The sequence below is a fragment of the Sus scrofa genome, chromosome 14 (assembly GCF_000003025.6).
Source record: "Sus scrofa isolate TJ Tabasco breed Duroc chromosome 14, Sscrofa11.1, whole genome shotgun sequence".
Taxonomy (NCBI): domain Eukaryota; kingdom Metazoa; phylum Chordata; class Mammalia; order Artiodactyla; family Suidae; genus Sus; species Sus scrofa.
Genome location: NC_010456.5, coordinates 30,198,739 through 30,216,512, shown reverse-complemented (window position 1 = coordinate 30,216,512; position 17,774 = coordinate 30,198,739). Strand labels below are relative to the sequence as shown.

Below are 17,774 nucleotides of genomic sequence, written 5' to 3'. Positions count from 1 at the left end.
CAGATGGACAAAATAAAATGTAAGCTGTTTTTTATAAAATTCATTATTTTTAATATATATTATTTGTTTATTATTCACTGTTCATCTCAGGGTTCAGTGCATTTTTTCTTTTAGGGCTGCACCCTTGGCACATGGAGGTTCCTAGGCTAGAGGTTGAATTGGAGCTATAGCTGCCAGCGTACTCCACAGCCATAGCCACAGCAACACAGGATCCAAACTGTATCTGCGACCTATACCATAGCTCACGGTAACACCGGATCCTTAACCCACTGAGCGAGGCCAGGGATTGAATTGCAACCTCATGGTTACTAGTTGGATTCATTTTGCTGCGCCACAACAGGAACTCTGGTTCAGTGCAATTTAGTTTTTTTGGGGGGGGGCTGCGCCTGTGGCATTTGAAAGTTTCCCGGCCAGGGATCGAACCTGTGCCACAGCAGCAACTCAAGCCATTGCAGTGACAACACTAAGCCGCAAGAGAATACAATTAATTTTTAAAGAAAACTTTTTCCCTCTAATTCACAGAAAATCTATTTTCTTTCATGTAAAACTTTTTCATTGTTTATTAAAAAAAATTATTGAAGTATCATTGATTTACAATGTTATGTTAATTTCTGCTGCACAGCAAGTTGATTCAGTTATACATATACGTATGTCCATTCCCATATAGGTTATCACAGAATATTGAGTAGATTTCTCAGGGCTATACAGCAGGTCCCCATTGACTATCCATTCTATATACAATAGTGTGCATATGCCAATCCCAAACCCCCAGTTCATCCCTCCACCCAACCCTTCCCCTTTGGTAACCATAAGTTTGTTTTCTCACTGTAGTTCTGACTTGCATTTCTCTAATAATTAGCCATGTTGAGCATTTTTTCATGTACCTATGGGCCGTCTATGTTTCTTCTTTAAAGAAATGTCTATTTAGGTCTCCTGCAGCATGGGGCCCTTCTAAGTGCAAGGCTTCTTATTATTGCATGAAGCTTACCTGTCTCTCAGGTAAGCCACACCTCCCCTGGCTTGGGGAACATGTGATTTGGTGAAACTGCACTTCCTTGGAAACCAGGGACCCTAATGTGCCACCCTGCCCGTCTTTGGTTCTGACCCAATTTCCATTCACTCTCTGCATCAGCCTCTGGGTAGAGAGAGAAATCATCTCAGCTAATCTCAATTCTACCAAAGATGCTTGGCAAGGCAAAAGTAAACTGCTTTTGAAAAAAGGGAGAAATCACAGTTCCCTGGTGGCTCAGCAGGTTAAAGATCTGGCTTTGTCACTGATATGGCTCTGGTTACAGCTGTGGTGCAGGTTCAGTCCCTGGCCTAGGGAATTTCTACATGCCTTGGGTGCAGCCGAAAAAAAAAGGGGGTGTGGTGGAAATCAAGACATGGAGAAGTTCATTACTGCCCAGGATCACTTCAACCAGCACATGGAATTGAGGGGCTCTTTCATGAAAAACTTAATACAGTCAATATTCTGACTGTTTCTTACTGTTTATCTTAGCTTTTAAAGAAAGAAGACAAAACTATTCCTGTCTATTCTGATGGCTTAAAAGAGGTAATTACATTAGATTTATAGATTAATTTGGGGGTGAATGTTCTGTTACAATATACTTAAGATAGGTCTGCATTTTTTTCAAGAGGAAGTTCTTTTAATACATTTTTCCTTATTGTAAAATGGGAGTAATAATAATACTTAGAGGGTTATTTTGAGGTCAAATGAAAAATTTCCTATAAATCATGCAGCATAGTGCCTGGTATCTCAAATAATTGTAGACCGTGATGATAGTTTTGATGGTGCCAAAAATATGTGTGTGTACATATGTACATACAGATCTCCTTTGACTTATGATAGGGTTATCTCCTGATCAGTTGAAAATATCATAAATCGTAAATGCATTTAATATACTTAATCTCCTGAACATCATAGCTGAGCGTCATCTACCTTAGATGTGCTCAGAGCACTAACATTAGCCTAGAGTTGGACAAAATCATCTGACTCAAATCCTATTTTGTAATAAAGTATTGAATAGCTCATGGAACTTACTGAACATTCTCCTGAAAGTGAAAAAAAAAAATGGTTGTATGGGTACAGAATGGTTGTAAGTGTATCAGTTGTTTGTGATTGTGTGGTTGACTGGGAGCTATGGCTCCTTATTGTAATATATGTATATATATCTATCTATATATATATATCTTACTAGCCTGGAACAAGATCAAAGTTCAAAATTTGAAGTATGGTTTCTACTGAGTGCGTATTGCTTTTCCACTCATAATGTAAAAAAATAGATCATAAATTGAACCGTTTAGGGACCATCTATTTTTTAACTCTTATCTCAAAGTGAATGTTTAGTATAATCCCTCTAGGTATTACCATAAGAGCATACTTATAAATGTGGGAAAATGGATTGACTTTGAAAGGTACCTACCGTTAATGTACAAATACCTTTCTCTCCTTTGCAGTTTTATTGTGTTGAGTGTGAATAGAAATGTTACCATTATTCCAAGGTTTTTTTTGTTTTGTGTTAAATAAAGGCAGTCATCTATGGGAACTGACCTGTAATTGGGATAAAATGAGAGTGTGTGCAAGACTTCTGAAACAGAATGGCTAATTTTGGGTGTTTTTTATTTTTATATTATTGCACACATCATTCAGCCTATCAAGTTATTTCTTTTTAGGTACTAAGGGCTCATGCAAAGCTGACTACTTTTTATGGAGCATTTGGACCAGAAAAATTCAGGTGTGTACATTCCCCATTTTTAATTCCTAGATTATGAATTGGATTTAATTTTGGAATGTCATAAAAGATGCAGCATTACTTTGAAAGAGCTTGTGTTTATGGGGAATTGAAAGATGGAAAATGTTACCTTTCCTGCTAAGCTTTCGGTATTTCCTGCATCAGTCTTTGGAATTGGTACATTTAAAAAGCAGATTTAAATGCATATACCTTTTACCTTATCAGGTCACTTCTGGAAATTGATCCTATTAGATATACTAACATGTGCACCAAGAATATCATTATTTACAGATATGAGCTATAGTTACCTTGAAGTTAAGACAAGTTTATTTATCATGATAAACTAACAATGAAGGAAGCTTTATTTTTTTCCTTCTGACTAGTCAGTTATCCCAATACTATCATTAAACATTCTGTCTTTTCACTGCTGATTGAAATGTTAGGCTAAAAAAAAAAAAAGTTAGGCTAAAACTCTCATATATATTTAAGTCTATCTCTGGAATATAATTTTATTCACTTGATCTCATCTCTGTTCATTCACCAGCATCAACTACTTTCAATTAATCTAGCTTTAAAGTATCCCATTAACTGATATTATTTTTCAGAATTTGGGAGTCTGCTCTTTCCTGTATGACATTTGGAATCAGAAACAACTTCTCTAATTTTTTAAAAATCTTACTTATATTGGATTTTTTATTTTTATTTTATAATTGGGAGTGTGCTAACCCAAGATCAATTTGGGGAGAATCAGGATCTTTACAATATCAAATCTTCCTATTTAAGGACAGTTATGTGTCTTTCTACTCATTCTGTCCTTTTTTTATGCTCCTGAGTGGTATTTACTCAGTCATATATATACTGTTGTGTGTGTGTGTATATATATATATATATATAGTTGTGTATATATATATTTACTCAGTTCATATAGATTGTGTATGTTTTTCGTTAATTTTATCTTTCTCCCTACTAAGTGAGACTTTTCTCTATCAAATTTTCTTTTAAAGTTATCTTTTTGGAGTTCCCGTTGTGGCGCAGTGGTTAATGAATCCGACTAGGAATCATGAGGTTGCAGATTCGATCCCTGGCCTTGCTCAGTGGGTTAAGGATCTGGCATTGCCATGGGCTATAGTGTAGGTCACAGACATGGCTTGGATCCCAAGTGGCTGGGCTGTGGCCTAGGCTGACGGCTGCAGCTCCAATTCGACCCCTAGCCTGGGAACCTCCATACGCTGTGGGTGCGGCCCTAGAAATGACAAAAAAATGAAAAATAAAATTACCTTTTTTTTTTTTTGTCCTTGTCCAAGGCACATGGAACTTCCTGGGCCCGGAATAGAACCCATACCACTGCAGTGACCCGAGCCTCAGCAGTGACAATGCTGGATCCTTAACCCAATAGGCCACCAGGGAACTCCTAAAATTACTTTTTAACCAGCTACTTATTGAATTCCTTTATTACTTATAGTAATATTTCAGTTTATCTTATTTTTTCTGAGTATGCAATTATTTATGCAAATAATGGTAATTCTGCCTCATTTTTTTCCCTGCTGAATTTCATTGACTGGTACTTGTAGAACATTATTAAATAAGAGTGATAAATAGATATCCTTCTCTTGTTCCTGATATTAGTGGAAATGATACTGTTTTATCATTTAAGCATGACACAGGCTTATAGGGTTTTTTCTTTATCATTTTAAGGAAGTATTCATCTATCCATTTCTGAGCTTTAATCAGGACTGGGTAGTTGTTATAGCACTGTTGGTTATAGCAAAAGACTAGCAATAACTCTAATGTTCAACTATAGGGGTCTATTTAAATAGTAGTAAATCCATGCTGTGGAAATTATGTAGTCCTTAAAAAAGAAAAATATTTATATGTGCTAATTTGGTATAAGTGCTAACATAATCAAATTGAATTTTTTTTTGCTGTACCTATGGCATGCAGAAGTTTGGGGGCCAGAGATCAAATCCACGCCATAGCAGAAACCCAAGCCACAGCAATGACAATTCCAGATCCTTAACCCACTATGTCACTAGGGAGCTCCAAAACTGAATATTTTAAAATACAGATGGTATACATAAAAATATTCTCATTCAGGGGAGTTCCCATCTTGGCACAGCGGAAACGAATCTGACTAGGAACCATGAGGTTGCGGGTTTGATCCCTGGCCTTGCTCAGTGGGTTAAGGATCTGGCGTTGCTGTGAGCTGTGGTGTAGGTCACAGATGCAGCTTGGATCCTGCGTTGTTGTGGCTGTGGTGTAGGCCAGCAACTGTAGTTCCGATTTGACCCCTAGCCTGGGAACCTCCATATGCTGTGGGTGTGGCCCTAAGAAACAAAAAGAAAATTCTCATTCATTTAAAAATTACAAATTGTTGCTTGTATACATATGATTATCTCAGGAAGAACGTACAAGAATTAGTTAAAATGGTATGGCCCTAAAAAGACAAAAAAAAAATAAAGAACAAATTAAAATGTGTAATAGGGTCTACTTATATAACCATATATATATATATATATATATATATATATATATGTATATTTAACTTCTCACTTTCTTCATCTCTTTGACTTTGCAGTGCTAGTTCTTGGATTGAATTTCTGAATAATGAAGATGACCTTAGGGATATTTTTTTACAGCTAAGAGAAGGAAACCTTGTTTGTGCTCAGTACCTCTGGCTGAGACATCGGGTAATTTGTTTTGCATTTCTTTTCTTAATGGTAAATATTTTAAATTTAAAATTTTAAAATATCATAAAATAGGAACTTATCTCATCATTCAGACTCTAATTAGCTCCTAAACTTAGCTCAAGAAGTAACATTAGTATTTTATTTTATTTATCTATTTTTTTAGGGCCACACCTGGCTCATATGGACGTTTCTGGGCTAGGGGTCAAATCAGAGCTGCAGCTGCTGGCCTACACCACAGCCACAGCAATACAGGATCTAAGCTGTGTCTGTGACCTACACCATAGCTCACGGCAATGACAGATGCTTAATCCACTGAGTGAGGGCAAGGATCAAACCTGCATTCTGATGCATACTAGTTTGGTTCTTTTTTTTTTTGTCTTTTTAGGGCTGCACCTGCAGCTCGTGGAGTTTCCTAGGCTAGGGGTTGAATCGGAGCTAAAGCTGCTAGCCTACACCACAGCCACAGCAATACAAGATCTGAACCACATCTGCAACCTACACCACAGCTCACGGCAACACTGGATCCTTAACCCACTGATCGAGGCCAGGGATCAAACCTGCGTCCTTATGGATGCTGGTCAGATTCATGTCTGCTGAGCCACAATGGGAACTCTCTAATTGGGTTCTTAACCCCCTGAGCCACAACAGCAACTCTGTAACATTATTTAGTAAGCAATTTATTGATGGGCTTTCTTATTTGGGACTGGTGGAGAGAACGGTCCTATTGCAGCTCAGATTGTGGTAATGGATTGTACATTACAATTGCTACTCTGAATCCCCTTAATGTTGATAAGAATGTTAGGTCCAAAGAGTACTAACTGGGTGTGATGCCATTAAAGACACACGCTTTTTAGGATTTTTACTGTCACCTCCAGTTGTTTTCCTTAGAATGCACTCTGTCAGTTCCTCTGCTGCCTAATTTATTAACTAGTACTCACTGCCATGAGGTTTCATGGAATTTGTGGGTGAATCACTTGCACAGAGTAAATCACCTTTAGGGGTCATTATTAAATCCCAGTAAAATAGGTCCTGAAATGACTTCGTAATAGATCTTTCTCTTTGGGGAGGCTATCAGTTTAAATTTGTTGGATAAATCTTAATTTCTCATTCTGTATAATTTAGGCATACTTCGAAACCAGATTTGATGTGAAAATGCTTGAGAACTTGCTTAACTCAATTTCTACACCAGTGTCTTTGCAAAAGCTTTGTCCATGGCTTAAAAATGATGTGATCCCATTTGTGAGAAGAACTATACCTAAAGGACAGGTAGGTTGCCCTTCAGTATTTATACTTTCGAGGATTCAGTTTTATATATTTTTTAATTTATTATTATTATTTTTTTGTCTTCGTCATATCTTGGGCCGCTACCACAGCATATGGATGTTCCCAGGCTAGAGATCTAATCAGAGCTGTAGCCGCTGGCCTACGCCAGAGCCATAGCAACTCAGGATCTAAGCCGCAACTGCAAACTACACCACAGCTCACAGCAACGCCAGATCCTTAACCCGCTGAGCAAGGCCAGGGATGGAACCCGCAACCTCATCGTTCCTAGTTGGATTCGTTAACCACTGAGCCACGATGGGAACTCCTCAGTTTTATTTTTTACATTATATCATTAAAGAGTAAGTTATGCTAATACCACTTAGTTCATTTTAGTGTCTCTTAAAAGATTATCATGGAGATTTTAGATTATTTCTGTGATTATCTATTTGTGTTTTATTTTTGTTTTTATATGATTTATCTATTTCAGAAAATTCTTGCAAAATGGTTGGAGCAAGCAGCCAGGAACCTTGAATTAACTGATAAGGTAATACCAGTATAATTTGCACTGGAAAAGCAATTCTAATACTCGCAATGGCATAAAACATCATTTTTAATGGTTTCTATTATTTTTTAAAGGCAAACTGGCCAGAAAATGGGCTTCAACTGGCAGAGGTATTTTTTACAGCAGAAAAGCCAAATGAGTTGGGATTGGCATCCTCTTGGCGATGGAGTTCTTTGGTATGATATGGAAAACAAATATTTAGTAATAAAACATTTAATTTATATTAAAGAGTTTGTTTGCCTTGAGAAATAATATCCGTTTCTCAAATTTTCTTTTTTTTAATGTTCTTTTGATGTATACTTTTAAAATCCACAAAAAAGAAAATCAGCTTTTTTTCTTCCTGATGTTTTTGATACAATTTCAGCCTATTTTGATGTGTTTTTTTTTCTACTGAGCCAACCAAAAGGGAAACAATATGTAAACATACTCTAAATGATCTAATTGGGATTTTATGCGTTAGTAGCATTTCATAGTCCTTTCTTTTTTTTTTTTTTTTATTATTATTTTCCCACTGTACAGCAAGGGGGTCAGGTCATCCTTAGATGTATACATTGCAGTTACAGTTTTTTTCCCCCACCCTTTCTTCTGTTGCGACATGAGTATCTAGACATAGTTCTCAATGCTATTCAGCAGGATCTCCTTATAAATCTATTCTAGGTTGTGTCTGATAAGCCCAAGCTCCCGATCCCTCCCACTCCCTCCCCCTCCCATCAGGCAGCCACGAGTCTCTTCTCCAAGTCCATGATTTTCTTTTCTGAGGAGATGTTCATTTGTGCTGGATATTAGATTCCAGTTATAAGTGATATCATATGGTATTTGTCTTTGTCTTTCTGGTTCATTTCACTCAGCATGAGATTCTCTTTTTTTTTTTTTTTTTTTTTTTATTAAATTTTATTTTCCCACTGTACAGCAAGGGGGTCAGGTTATCCTTACATGTATACATTACAATTACAGTTTTTCCCCCACCATTTCTTCTGTTGCAACATGAGTATCTAGACATAGTTCTCAATGCTATTCAGCGGGATCTCCTTGTAAATCTATTCTACGTTGTGACTGATAAGCCCAAGCTCCCGATCCCTCCCACTCCCTCCCCCTCCCATCAGGCAACCACAAGTCTCTTCTCCAAGTCCATGATTGATTTTCTTTTCTGAGGAGATGTTCATTTGTGCTGGATATTAGATTCCAGTTATAAGTGATGTCATATGGTATTTGTCTTTGTCTTTCTGGCTCATTTCACTCAGCATGAGATTCTCTAGTTCCATCCATGTTGCTGCAAATGGCATGATGTCATCCTTTTTATGGCTGAGTAGTATTCCATTGTGTATATATACCACATCTTCCGAATCCAATCCTCTGTCGATGGACATTTGGATTGTTTCCATGTCCTGGCTATTGTGAATAGGGCTGCAATGAACATGCGGGTGCATGTGTCTCTTTTAAGTAGAGCTTTGTCCGGATAGATGCCCAAGAGTGGGATTGTGGGGTCATATGGAAGTTCTATGTATAGATTTCTAAGGTATCTCCAAACTGTTCTCCATAGTGGCTGTACCAGTTTACATTCCCACCAGCAGTGCAGGAGGGTTCCCTTTTCTCCACAGCCCCTCCAGCACTTGTTATTTGTGGCTTTATTAATGATGGCCATTCTGACTGGTGTGAGGTGGTATCTCATGGTAGTTTTGATTTGCATTTCTCTTCTAATCAGCGATGTTGAGCATTTTTTCATGTGTTTGTTGGCCATCTGTATATCTTCCTTGGAGAAATGTCTATTCAGGTCTTTTGCCCATTTTTCCATTGATTGATTGGTTTTTTTGCTGTTGAGTTGTATAAGTTGCTTGTATATTCTAGAGATTAAGCCCTTGTCAGTTGCATCACTTGAAACTATTTTCTCCCATTCTGTAAGTTGTCTTTTTGTTTTCTTTTGGGTTTCCTTTGCTGTGCAAAAGCTTTTCAGTTTGATGAAGTCCCATGGGTTTATTTTTGCTCTAATTTCTATTGCTTTGGGAGACTGACCTGAGAAAATATTCATGATGTTGATGTCAGAGAGTGTTTTGCCTATGTTTTCTTCTAGGAGTTTGATGGTGTCCTGTCGTATATTTAAAAATATGGAACGCTTCACGAATTTGCATGTCATCCTTGCGCAGGGGCCATGCTAATCTTCTCTGTATCGTTCCAATTTTAGTATATGTGCTGCCGAAGCGAGCACTCATAGTCCTTTCAAAGGGCAAAACTTGATGCATTAGGATTAGTTTTCAAAGGCTATATCAATTAGGTTTATTTTTTAATTTAAACTGGTAAACTACTTCTGGTTGCATTTTTTTTAGACATTTCAAAAGCCATAATGGCTTAAGTATCAAAGAATTTTTTAAAATAGCAAATTGAAAAAAAAACTGGGATTTTCTGACTATCTGAAAAAAAGCTGTGTTGGAAAGGGAAGATCAGAAATATTGACGTTGGAATTCCTGCTGTGGTGCAGCAGAAACGAATCCAACTAGTAACCATGAAGTTTCAGGTTCTATCCCTGGCCTCGCTCAGTGGGTTAAGGATAAAAAAAAGAAATATTGATTTTATATTTGATGTTTATTTGAAGTTAATGAGCTGAATTTGTAATTTGGCTTTTTTTTGATTGATTGATTGATTGCCTTTTCCCAGACTAGGGGTCGAATTGGAACTGTAGCCACTGGCCTACACCACAGCCATAGCAATGCCAGATCTGAGCTGCATCAGTGACCTACAATATACCACAGCTCACGACAACACCGGATCCTTAACCCACTGAGTGAGGCCAGGGATTGAACCTGTGTCCTCATGGTTACTAGTCAGATAAGTAGTCATTCCACTGAGCCATGACGGGAACTCCTTTACTTGGCTTTTAAATTTCTTTTTAATACATCTGGAAGTTTTATTTATTTACTTATTTGTCTTTTCAGGGCTGCACCCGAGGCACATGGAGGTTCCCAGGCTAGGAGTCCAATCAGAGCTTAGCTGCTGGCCTACACCACAGCCACAGCAACTTGGGATCTGAGCCACGTCTGCGACCTATACCACAGCTCATGGCAATGCAGGATCCTTAACCCACTGAGCGGGGCCAGGGATCGAACCTGACGCCTCATGGTTCCTAGTCAGATTTGTTTCCACTGCGCCACAACGGGAACTCCCAGCTTTTAAATTTCTTAAGATTGAAGGTCCCTTGTGGCATGGCAGTCCTGGCCCGGGAATTTCCACATGCAGCTGGCACGGCAATCAATCAATCCGTTGACCAATCAGTCAGTCGGTATGTTAAGTTCATCTATTTTTCCCTTCAGATTTCTAAAAATTAGAAAGTATTCATTATGCTGAGAAAACAAAGTGCATTCTTGGAGTTCCTGTCATGATGCGGGGGAAATGAAATCTGACTAGGTACCATGAGGCTGCAGGTTTGATCCTTGGCCTCCCTCAGTGGGTTAAGCATCTGGCGTTGCCGTGAGCTGTGGTGTAGGTCGCAGATGCGGCTTGGATCCCACATTGCTGTGGCTTTGGTGTGGGCCAGCAGCTACAGCTCCAATTGGACCCCTAGCCTGGGAACCTCCATATGCCATGGGTGGGGCCCTAAAAAGACCAAAATAAAAAAAGAAGAAAGAAAAAAGTTCATTCTTGTATTTTAATAAAAGTGTGTTGGGGCACCATAATTCAGTTTATAAATTAATGTATTAAGACATCTCAATACAATCTCATCTCTAAAGTATAACGTACTTAAGGATCAGAAGGTATGACGCTATGTAAGGTCAAACATACATTATGAAATTACATTTATCCCTAAGTTTCTAGGGCTCAAAAATAAATAATAAATTTTCTCCTGCTTTCTGATATAGCAGATTTTTGTTATTAATTATACTTACTGATTATGTGCCACTAAGAATAAAATAGGAATTTTTTTCTATAGCTTTCAAGCAATATATTGATATTATATAATCAGTATATATAATAATATATAATATGTATGGATCATTATATGTATTTTCTCACAAAAGAGCTCTTTGTCTTGCTATAAAACACTACTTTGTTTTTTTCCTAATTGCTTTTTATCAGTCGAAAATTCTGTTCCTATAACTTTCAGAAATGTGATAGCTTTGTATCTGGTCATGATCTATGTGGATGGGACATTGACCATCTAATGATATTTGTGTATCTAAGCATATTGGGGTTCTGAAAAAATACTACACTAATATTATTTTCTGGTTTTTTAAGAAAGAAAATTTATTTCACATTTCTGTTGGATTCTAATCTGTTCACTTGTACCAGTTGATTTTAGTTAAAATTCTACAAAATTGAAAGGCATAAGTTGCAGGTTTCCTCTCATGTACATAGTGATGGTCATTTCTTATCTTTAAATAATTCTGAGTTTTTTGTATTTCCCTCTCACACTTTTATATCACATCCTTAAGTACTTTGACACTTTTGTTTTATAAGGATTATCAAAACACAGAGGAGGTATGTCAGTTGAGGACTTTGATAAATAACCTGCGAGAATTGATCACATTGCATAGGAAATACAACTGCAAATTGGCTCTCTCTGATTTTGAGAAGGTAAAATTCTAGATTTATCAGAATTATTATTATTTTATCATGGCCAACATGCCTAGAGTTTACATTTATGCCATCTTTATTCTGACACCCAGGAGAACACAACCACCATTGTATTCCGAATGTTTGATAAAGTGCTGGCCCCTGAGCTTATTTCTTCTGTCTTTGAGAAGTTTATAAGAGTTTACATGAGGGAACATGACCTACAAGAGGAGGAGCTTCTTCTGCTGTACATAGAGGTAACTTCTTCTTTAGCTCTAGTCTTTTTTTCTGGATCTGTGCAGCGCGGCATTGTATTAAATGTTTAACTCTCTAAGGAATGTCATGCTTTGCCATTGGGATTCCAGCAGCATATTGTATTGGTTAAGAGTGTGGGTTAACTCTGCTACTCATTGACTGGTAACCTTGAGCAACATGGGATAATACTAAGGGCTTTCTCTAAGAGGTTATTGTGAAATAATAGGAGCATAAACAAAGTTTTCTACACCATGTAAAACTGACAGCCAGAGTTTTGGCAGTTTTGTACTTGCTGACTATTGTTCAACATTCATAGTTAAGCAGAAGTTTTTGGGTTTTTACATATCCATACAAGCTATTTATCTCTGTGTGTGTTTTCCCTTTTTTTTTTTTTTTTCTTTTTTGACTGCCCTATGACATGGAGATCCCTGGCCAGGGATCAGATCTCCAAGCCATACTTATTACCTACACCGAAGCTGTGGCAATGCCAGATCCTTAACCTACTGTGCCTGGTCAGGGATTGAACCTGTGTCTCAGCACTGCAGAGATGCTGCCAATTCTGTTGCACCACAGTGGAAACTTTTTTTTTAGTGAGAGTTTTAAATTTTTTTAATTGTTTATCCAATTTTAGGATTTATTGAAGAGATGTAGCTCCAAGTCCACATCACTCTTTGATACAGCATGGGAAGCAAAAGCCATGGCAGTAATAGGATGTTTATCTGACACAGATGTAAGTAAATAGTGACCACATAGATTTTCCTTTTGAACATTGCATCTTTTCTTTTCTTTTTTTTTTGTCTTTTCCAGGGCCGCACCTGTGGCATATGGAGGTTCCCAGGCTAGGGGTCTAATCGGAGCTGTAGCCACCGGCCTACACCAGAGCCACAGCAACGTGGGATCTGAGCCACGTCTTCAACCTATACCACAGCTCACAGCAACACTGGATCCTTAACCCACTGAGCGAGGCTAGGGATCGAACCTGCAATCTCGTGGTTCCTAGTCGGATTTGTTAACCACTGAGCCATGACGGGAACTTCTGCATCTTTTCTTAAAACTTTTTTTCTACTCACAAAAGCAACATGTATTTGTTAAGGAGAATTTATATGATATGAAAAAGGAATAAAAGCAAAATATAAAAGTCACCCATAATTCTTTTCCTTAATTACAAGCCACCCATAATTCTCTTTTCCTTATTATAAAAACAAAGTGGAAGGTTTCCTCATTCCCACCCCCAGAAATACCACCATAGACTATTGGATGCCTATATTTCTAGGCATTTCTATAGTCTTACAAACATAGAGACATTTTTAAATATGTTTACCATACGCCTTTATTTTGACTTCACACTGTTATTGGTCACCATTTTAAAATATGAATAAAATCATGAAAAATATTTTGGGAATATATCATGGAAACACAGAGACTATAGAAAGTCAGAGCTATATGATTTAACATTCAGCAGAGAAAATACTTTTCAGAATTTTTTTATATACTAAAATTGCTCTTTATGTGTGAATATTGGAAGACATAATATGCTTTTGCAGTGAGAAGATAACATATTGCTAAGCTTCTGTACAGTAGATGCAACATTCCTGCTGTAGATTAGGCAGCATCATTAATTTGCAGGAAAAGTTAATCTGAGGAGTATTCACTGTCAGTGTGTATGTATCTCTGTAGCTCATATTTGATGCTGTGCTCAAGATAATGTATGCAGCAGTGGTTCCCTGGAGTGCAGCTGTGGAGCAGCTGGTGAAACAACACTTAGAAATGGACCATCCCAAGTAAGATTACAGTCTACTGAACTGCTTCTTTGGTGTTGGATACACCTCACATTTTGAGTTGACATTCATCTATATTTTTCTGTCCTTTACTTTGTCCCTTAGTATCTCATAAAAAAGATAACCCATGTTAATATCAATAAATTTATTTTTAGAGTCAAGTTATTACAGGAAAGTTACAAACTAATGGAGATGAAAAAACTTTTACGAGGCTATGGAATAAGGGAGGTGAATCTCTTAAACAAGGAAATAATGGTAAGTACAGTAATTGAAGAGTCTTTTAACCCCTTTGTTCCATTTCTAGGACAACATGGAAAATTTAACCAGATTTTATATTCTTTTTTTTTTTTTTTTTTTTTTTGGTCTTTTTGCCATTTCTTAGGCCGCTCCCATGGCATATGGAGGTTCCCAGGCTAGGGGTCGAATCAGAGCTGCAGCCGCTGGCTTATGCCAGAGTCACAGCAACTCAGGATCCAAGCCGCGTCTGCAACCTACACCACAGCTCATGGCAACACTGGAGCCTTAACCTACTGAGTAAGGCCAGGGATCGAACCCGCAACCTCATGGTTCCTAGTCGGATTTGTTAACCACTGCGCCACTATAGGACCTCCAGATTTTATATTCTTAAAAGTTAATAGAACTAGGTTATTTATTACTTTCTCTCTTTTTCTGTATTTTAATATTTTGACCTCATTTTTAAAAAAACTTTATTGAAATGTATCATTGATTTACAATGTTGTAATTTCTGCTGTACATCGCAGTGATTCAGTTATATATATATACATATTTGTTTTCTTTTCCATTATGGTGTATCACAGTATATTGAATATAGTTCCCTGTGCCATGCAGTGGGACCTTGTTGTTATCCATCTTATATATAATGATTGTATCTGCCAATCCTTTTCTCCCTTACTGCCCCTCCCCCTTGGCAACCACAAATCTGTTCTCTATGTCTGTGAGTCTGTTTCTGTTTTCTAGATAATTATTTCGTATTTCATTTGTGTTATATTTTAGATTATACATGTAAGTATTTGTCTTTCTCTTTCCTACTTTGCTTAGTATAATTACAGGTCCATCTTTGTTGCTGCAGTTGGCATTATTTCATTCTCTTTTATGGTTGAGTAATAGTCTATTGCATATATACACCACATCTTTATCCATTCATCTGTCCATGGACATGTAGGTTTTTTCCATGTCTTGGCTATTGTGAATAGTGCTGCCATGAACATAGGGATGAAAATATCTTTTCAAATAATAGTTTTGTCTGGATACATGCCCAGGAATAGGATTTCTGGATCAAATGGCAACTGTATTTTTAGTTTTTTGAGGAATCTCCATACTGGTTCCTATAGTGGCTGTACCAATTTACATTCCCACCAACAATGTTTCACTATTTTCTTTTTGTTATGTAGAATATTAATAGAGTGTTTGGCTCTTAGAGTAGTAAAGACACATATAGTAAATTAAGAAGTTAAAGGAATATATTGCATCATCATGCTGTATACATTTAATATATATAATTTTTGGCAATTAAGCCTCAGTAAAGCTAAGGGGAAAAAAGGAAGAAAGGACTGTCATTGAATTTCAGAATACAAATCAAATGTTTCAATTTTTCATACACTTTAGTTTTTGCTGCATTGTTTTAAATATATGAACCAATGATTTCTGGGTTCTCTGAGGTTTTATAATAAAGAAATGGATATTGTCTCTCTTTCAGAGGGTGGTCAGATACATTCTCAAACAAGACATCCCATCTTCTTTAGAAGATGCTTTAAAGGTGGCCGAAGCATATATGTTGCCTAAAGATGAAATCTACAGTCTAAGGATTATTGACCTGATTGACAGAGAACAGGTGTGAAAGTTTATATTGTCCTTTAATATGGTTTCTTTCTTTGTTTTGCATTTTTAAGATCTTAACTATCAAATTACCCAAGTAATTGGATAAAAATAAGGTTATACCAATATTGGACATTAGATTGGCCTATATCTAGTTTTTTGTTTGTTTGTTTTTTTGTTTTAGCTTTTTAGGGCCGCACCCACAGCATATGGAGGTTCCCAGGCTAGGGGTCCAATCAGAGCTACAGCTGCTGGCCTACACCACAGCCACAGCAAAGCCAGATCCGAGCCGCATCTGCGACCTACACCACATCTCACAGCAACACGCTATCCTCAACCCACTGAGTGAGACCACAGATCGAACATACATCCTCATGGATCCTAGTTGGGTTTGTTAACTGCGAGCCATGGTGGGAACTCCATTTTTTGGTTGTTTATTTGTTTAATTATTTTGTGAATACCTAAAAAGCTTTCATAGTCTTTGATAGGTGAAAAAACTCAGACTTAGGTTTTACATATGCTGTTGAACCCTTTGGTTCCAGAATAGAATATGGGTTTTCTTTTTGTGTTTTTAAGGGTCTTTATATAATTCTCAAACTGTATAGGCTTACCTGAGAATTTTAAAAGTACAGAGGGTGGTATTTCAATTTAGTTTTTCTGCTTGCTGTCATCCAAAGGAGAATTTCCAGATTTTTAAACCATGGGACTATCATCTATTTTTCAAAATGATGTCTTTTCATCTTTAAATGGAAAAGTAAGGGGTAAATCGAAATCGTCTTTTGCAGGTACTAGCTGTTTTTTTTTTCCTTTCAAACTCCGTCTGTAGGGTGAAGACTGTATTCTTCTGTTGAGGTCCATGGCTCCTGCTGAAGCTCAGAAAACTGCAGAAAGAGTAATCATATGGGCACAACTGGCATTACAGGAAGAACCAGATAATTCTAACGAGGTGAGATTCTCACTAAATAAAACGCCGATAAATCCAATTTTTTTTTTTTTTTTTTTTTTTTTTTTTTGGTCTTTTTGGTTTTTTTTTTGTTGTTGTTGTTGCTATTTCTTGGGCCGCTCCCGCGGCATATGGAGGTTCCCAGGCTAGGGGTCGAATCGGAGCTGTAGCCACCAGCCTACGCCAGAGCCACAGCAACGCGGGATCCGAGCCGCGTCTGCAACCTACACCACAGCTCACGGCAACGCCGGATCGTTAACCCACTGAGCAAGGGCAGGGACCGAACCCGCAACCTCATGGTTCCTAGTCGGATTCGTTAACCACTGCGCCATGACGGGAACTCCGATAAATCCAATTTTTAAAGAGTTCTTGTCATGGCTTAGTGGTTAACGAACCCATGTAGTATCCATGAGCATGTGGGTTCGATCCCAGGCTTTGTTCAGTGGGTTAAGGATCCAGCATTGCCATGGACTATGGTGCAGGTCGGAGACGTGGCTTGGATCTGGAGTTACTATGGCTGTGGCGTAGGCCGGCAGCTACAGCTCTGATTAGACCCCTAGCCTGGGAACTTCTCTATGCCATGGGTGTGGCCCTAAAAAGCAAAAAATAAAATCAAATCAAATCCAATTTTTATAAATATTAATCAATAGAAGAGAAAACATAAATTTACAAATATTTGTATTTGCCCTTCTCACTGCTAGAATGACATGAAATGGAAATTCCTTTTTATTCTATAGAAAATTTACCACAAAGAAATAACCTATATGAGAAAAAAATCTTAAAAAGGAATGGATATATGCGTATGTATAACTTATTTACAGTGCCGTAGGCCTGAAATTAACACAACTTTTTAAGTCAGCTATTTTCCAATAAAACTTAAAAAATTAAAAAAAAATTTTTTTTTAAATTTACTGTACAGAAAAAAGACAGGCGTTCCCTCGTGGTGCAACAGGTTAAGGATCCAGCGTTGTCACTGCAGTGGCTTGGGTCGCTGCTGTGGCACAGGTTCAATCCATGGCCCTGGGGATTCCCATCTGCCACAAGAGAAGAAAAAGAAAAAAGCCACTGCTGCTGTGGAGCAGTGGCTTCGAGCCCACACTGAATAATCTGGGATCTGCAAATCAGAAGAATTAATTCAAGTGTCTGTTGTACATAAAGAGTTTTCCTTAGTAC

General features: G+C 37.6%; 1 protein-coding gene across 5 annotated transcripts in view; it reads left to right on the top strand.

The window, feature by feature from the left end:
- Window positions 1–17,774, top strand: part of KNTC1 (kinetochore associated 1) — an 87,071-nt gene that overhangs the window by 25,476 nt on the left and 43,821 nt on the right. For all 5 annotated transcript variants that reach the window (XR_002338925.1, XR_002338924.1, XM_021074083.1 and 2 more), the window contains 13 exons: window positions 1,502–1,555; window positions 2,677–2,738; window positions 5,311–5,422; window positions 6,545–6,688; window positions 7,173–7,229; window positions 7,322–7,423; window positions 11,694–11,810; window positions 11,903–12,046; window positions 12,676–12,774; window positions 13,722–13,825; window positions 13,978–14,077; window positions 15,540–15,674; window positions 16,485–16,604. Coding sequence is in view for 3 of the 5 variants with exons in the window: in XM_021074083.1 (XP_020929742.1) it covers window positions 1,502–1,555; window positions 2,677–2,738; window positions 5,311–5,422; window positions 6,545–6,688; window positions 7,173–7,229; window positions 7,322–7,423; window positions 11,694–11,810; window positions 11,903–12,046; window positions 12,676–12,774; window positions 13,722–13,825; window positions 13,978–14,077; window positions 15,540–15,674; window positions 16,485–16,604 (1,350 nt within the window). In the remaining 2 variants the exon portion in view is untranslated. The remainder of the gene's footprint in view (window positions 1–1,501; window positions 1,556–2,676; window positions 2,739–5,310; window positions 5,423–6,544; window positions 6,689–7,172; window positions 7,230–7,321; window positions 7,424–11,693; window positions 11,811–11,902; window positions 12,047–12,675; window positions 12,775–13,721; window positions 13,826–13,977; window positions 14,078–15,539; window positions 15,675–16,484; window positions 16,605–17,774) is intronic.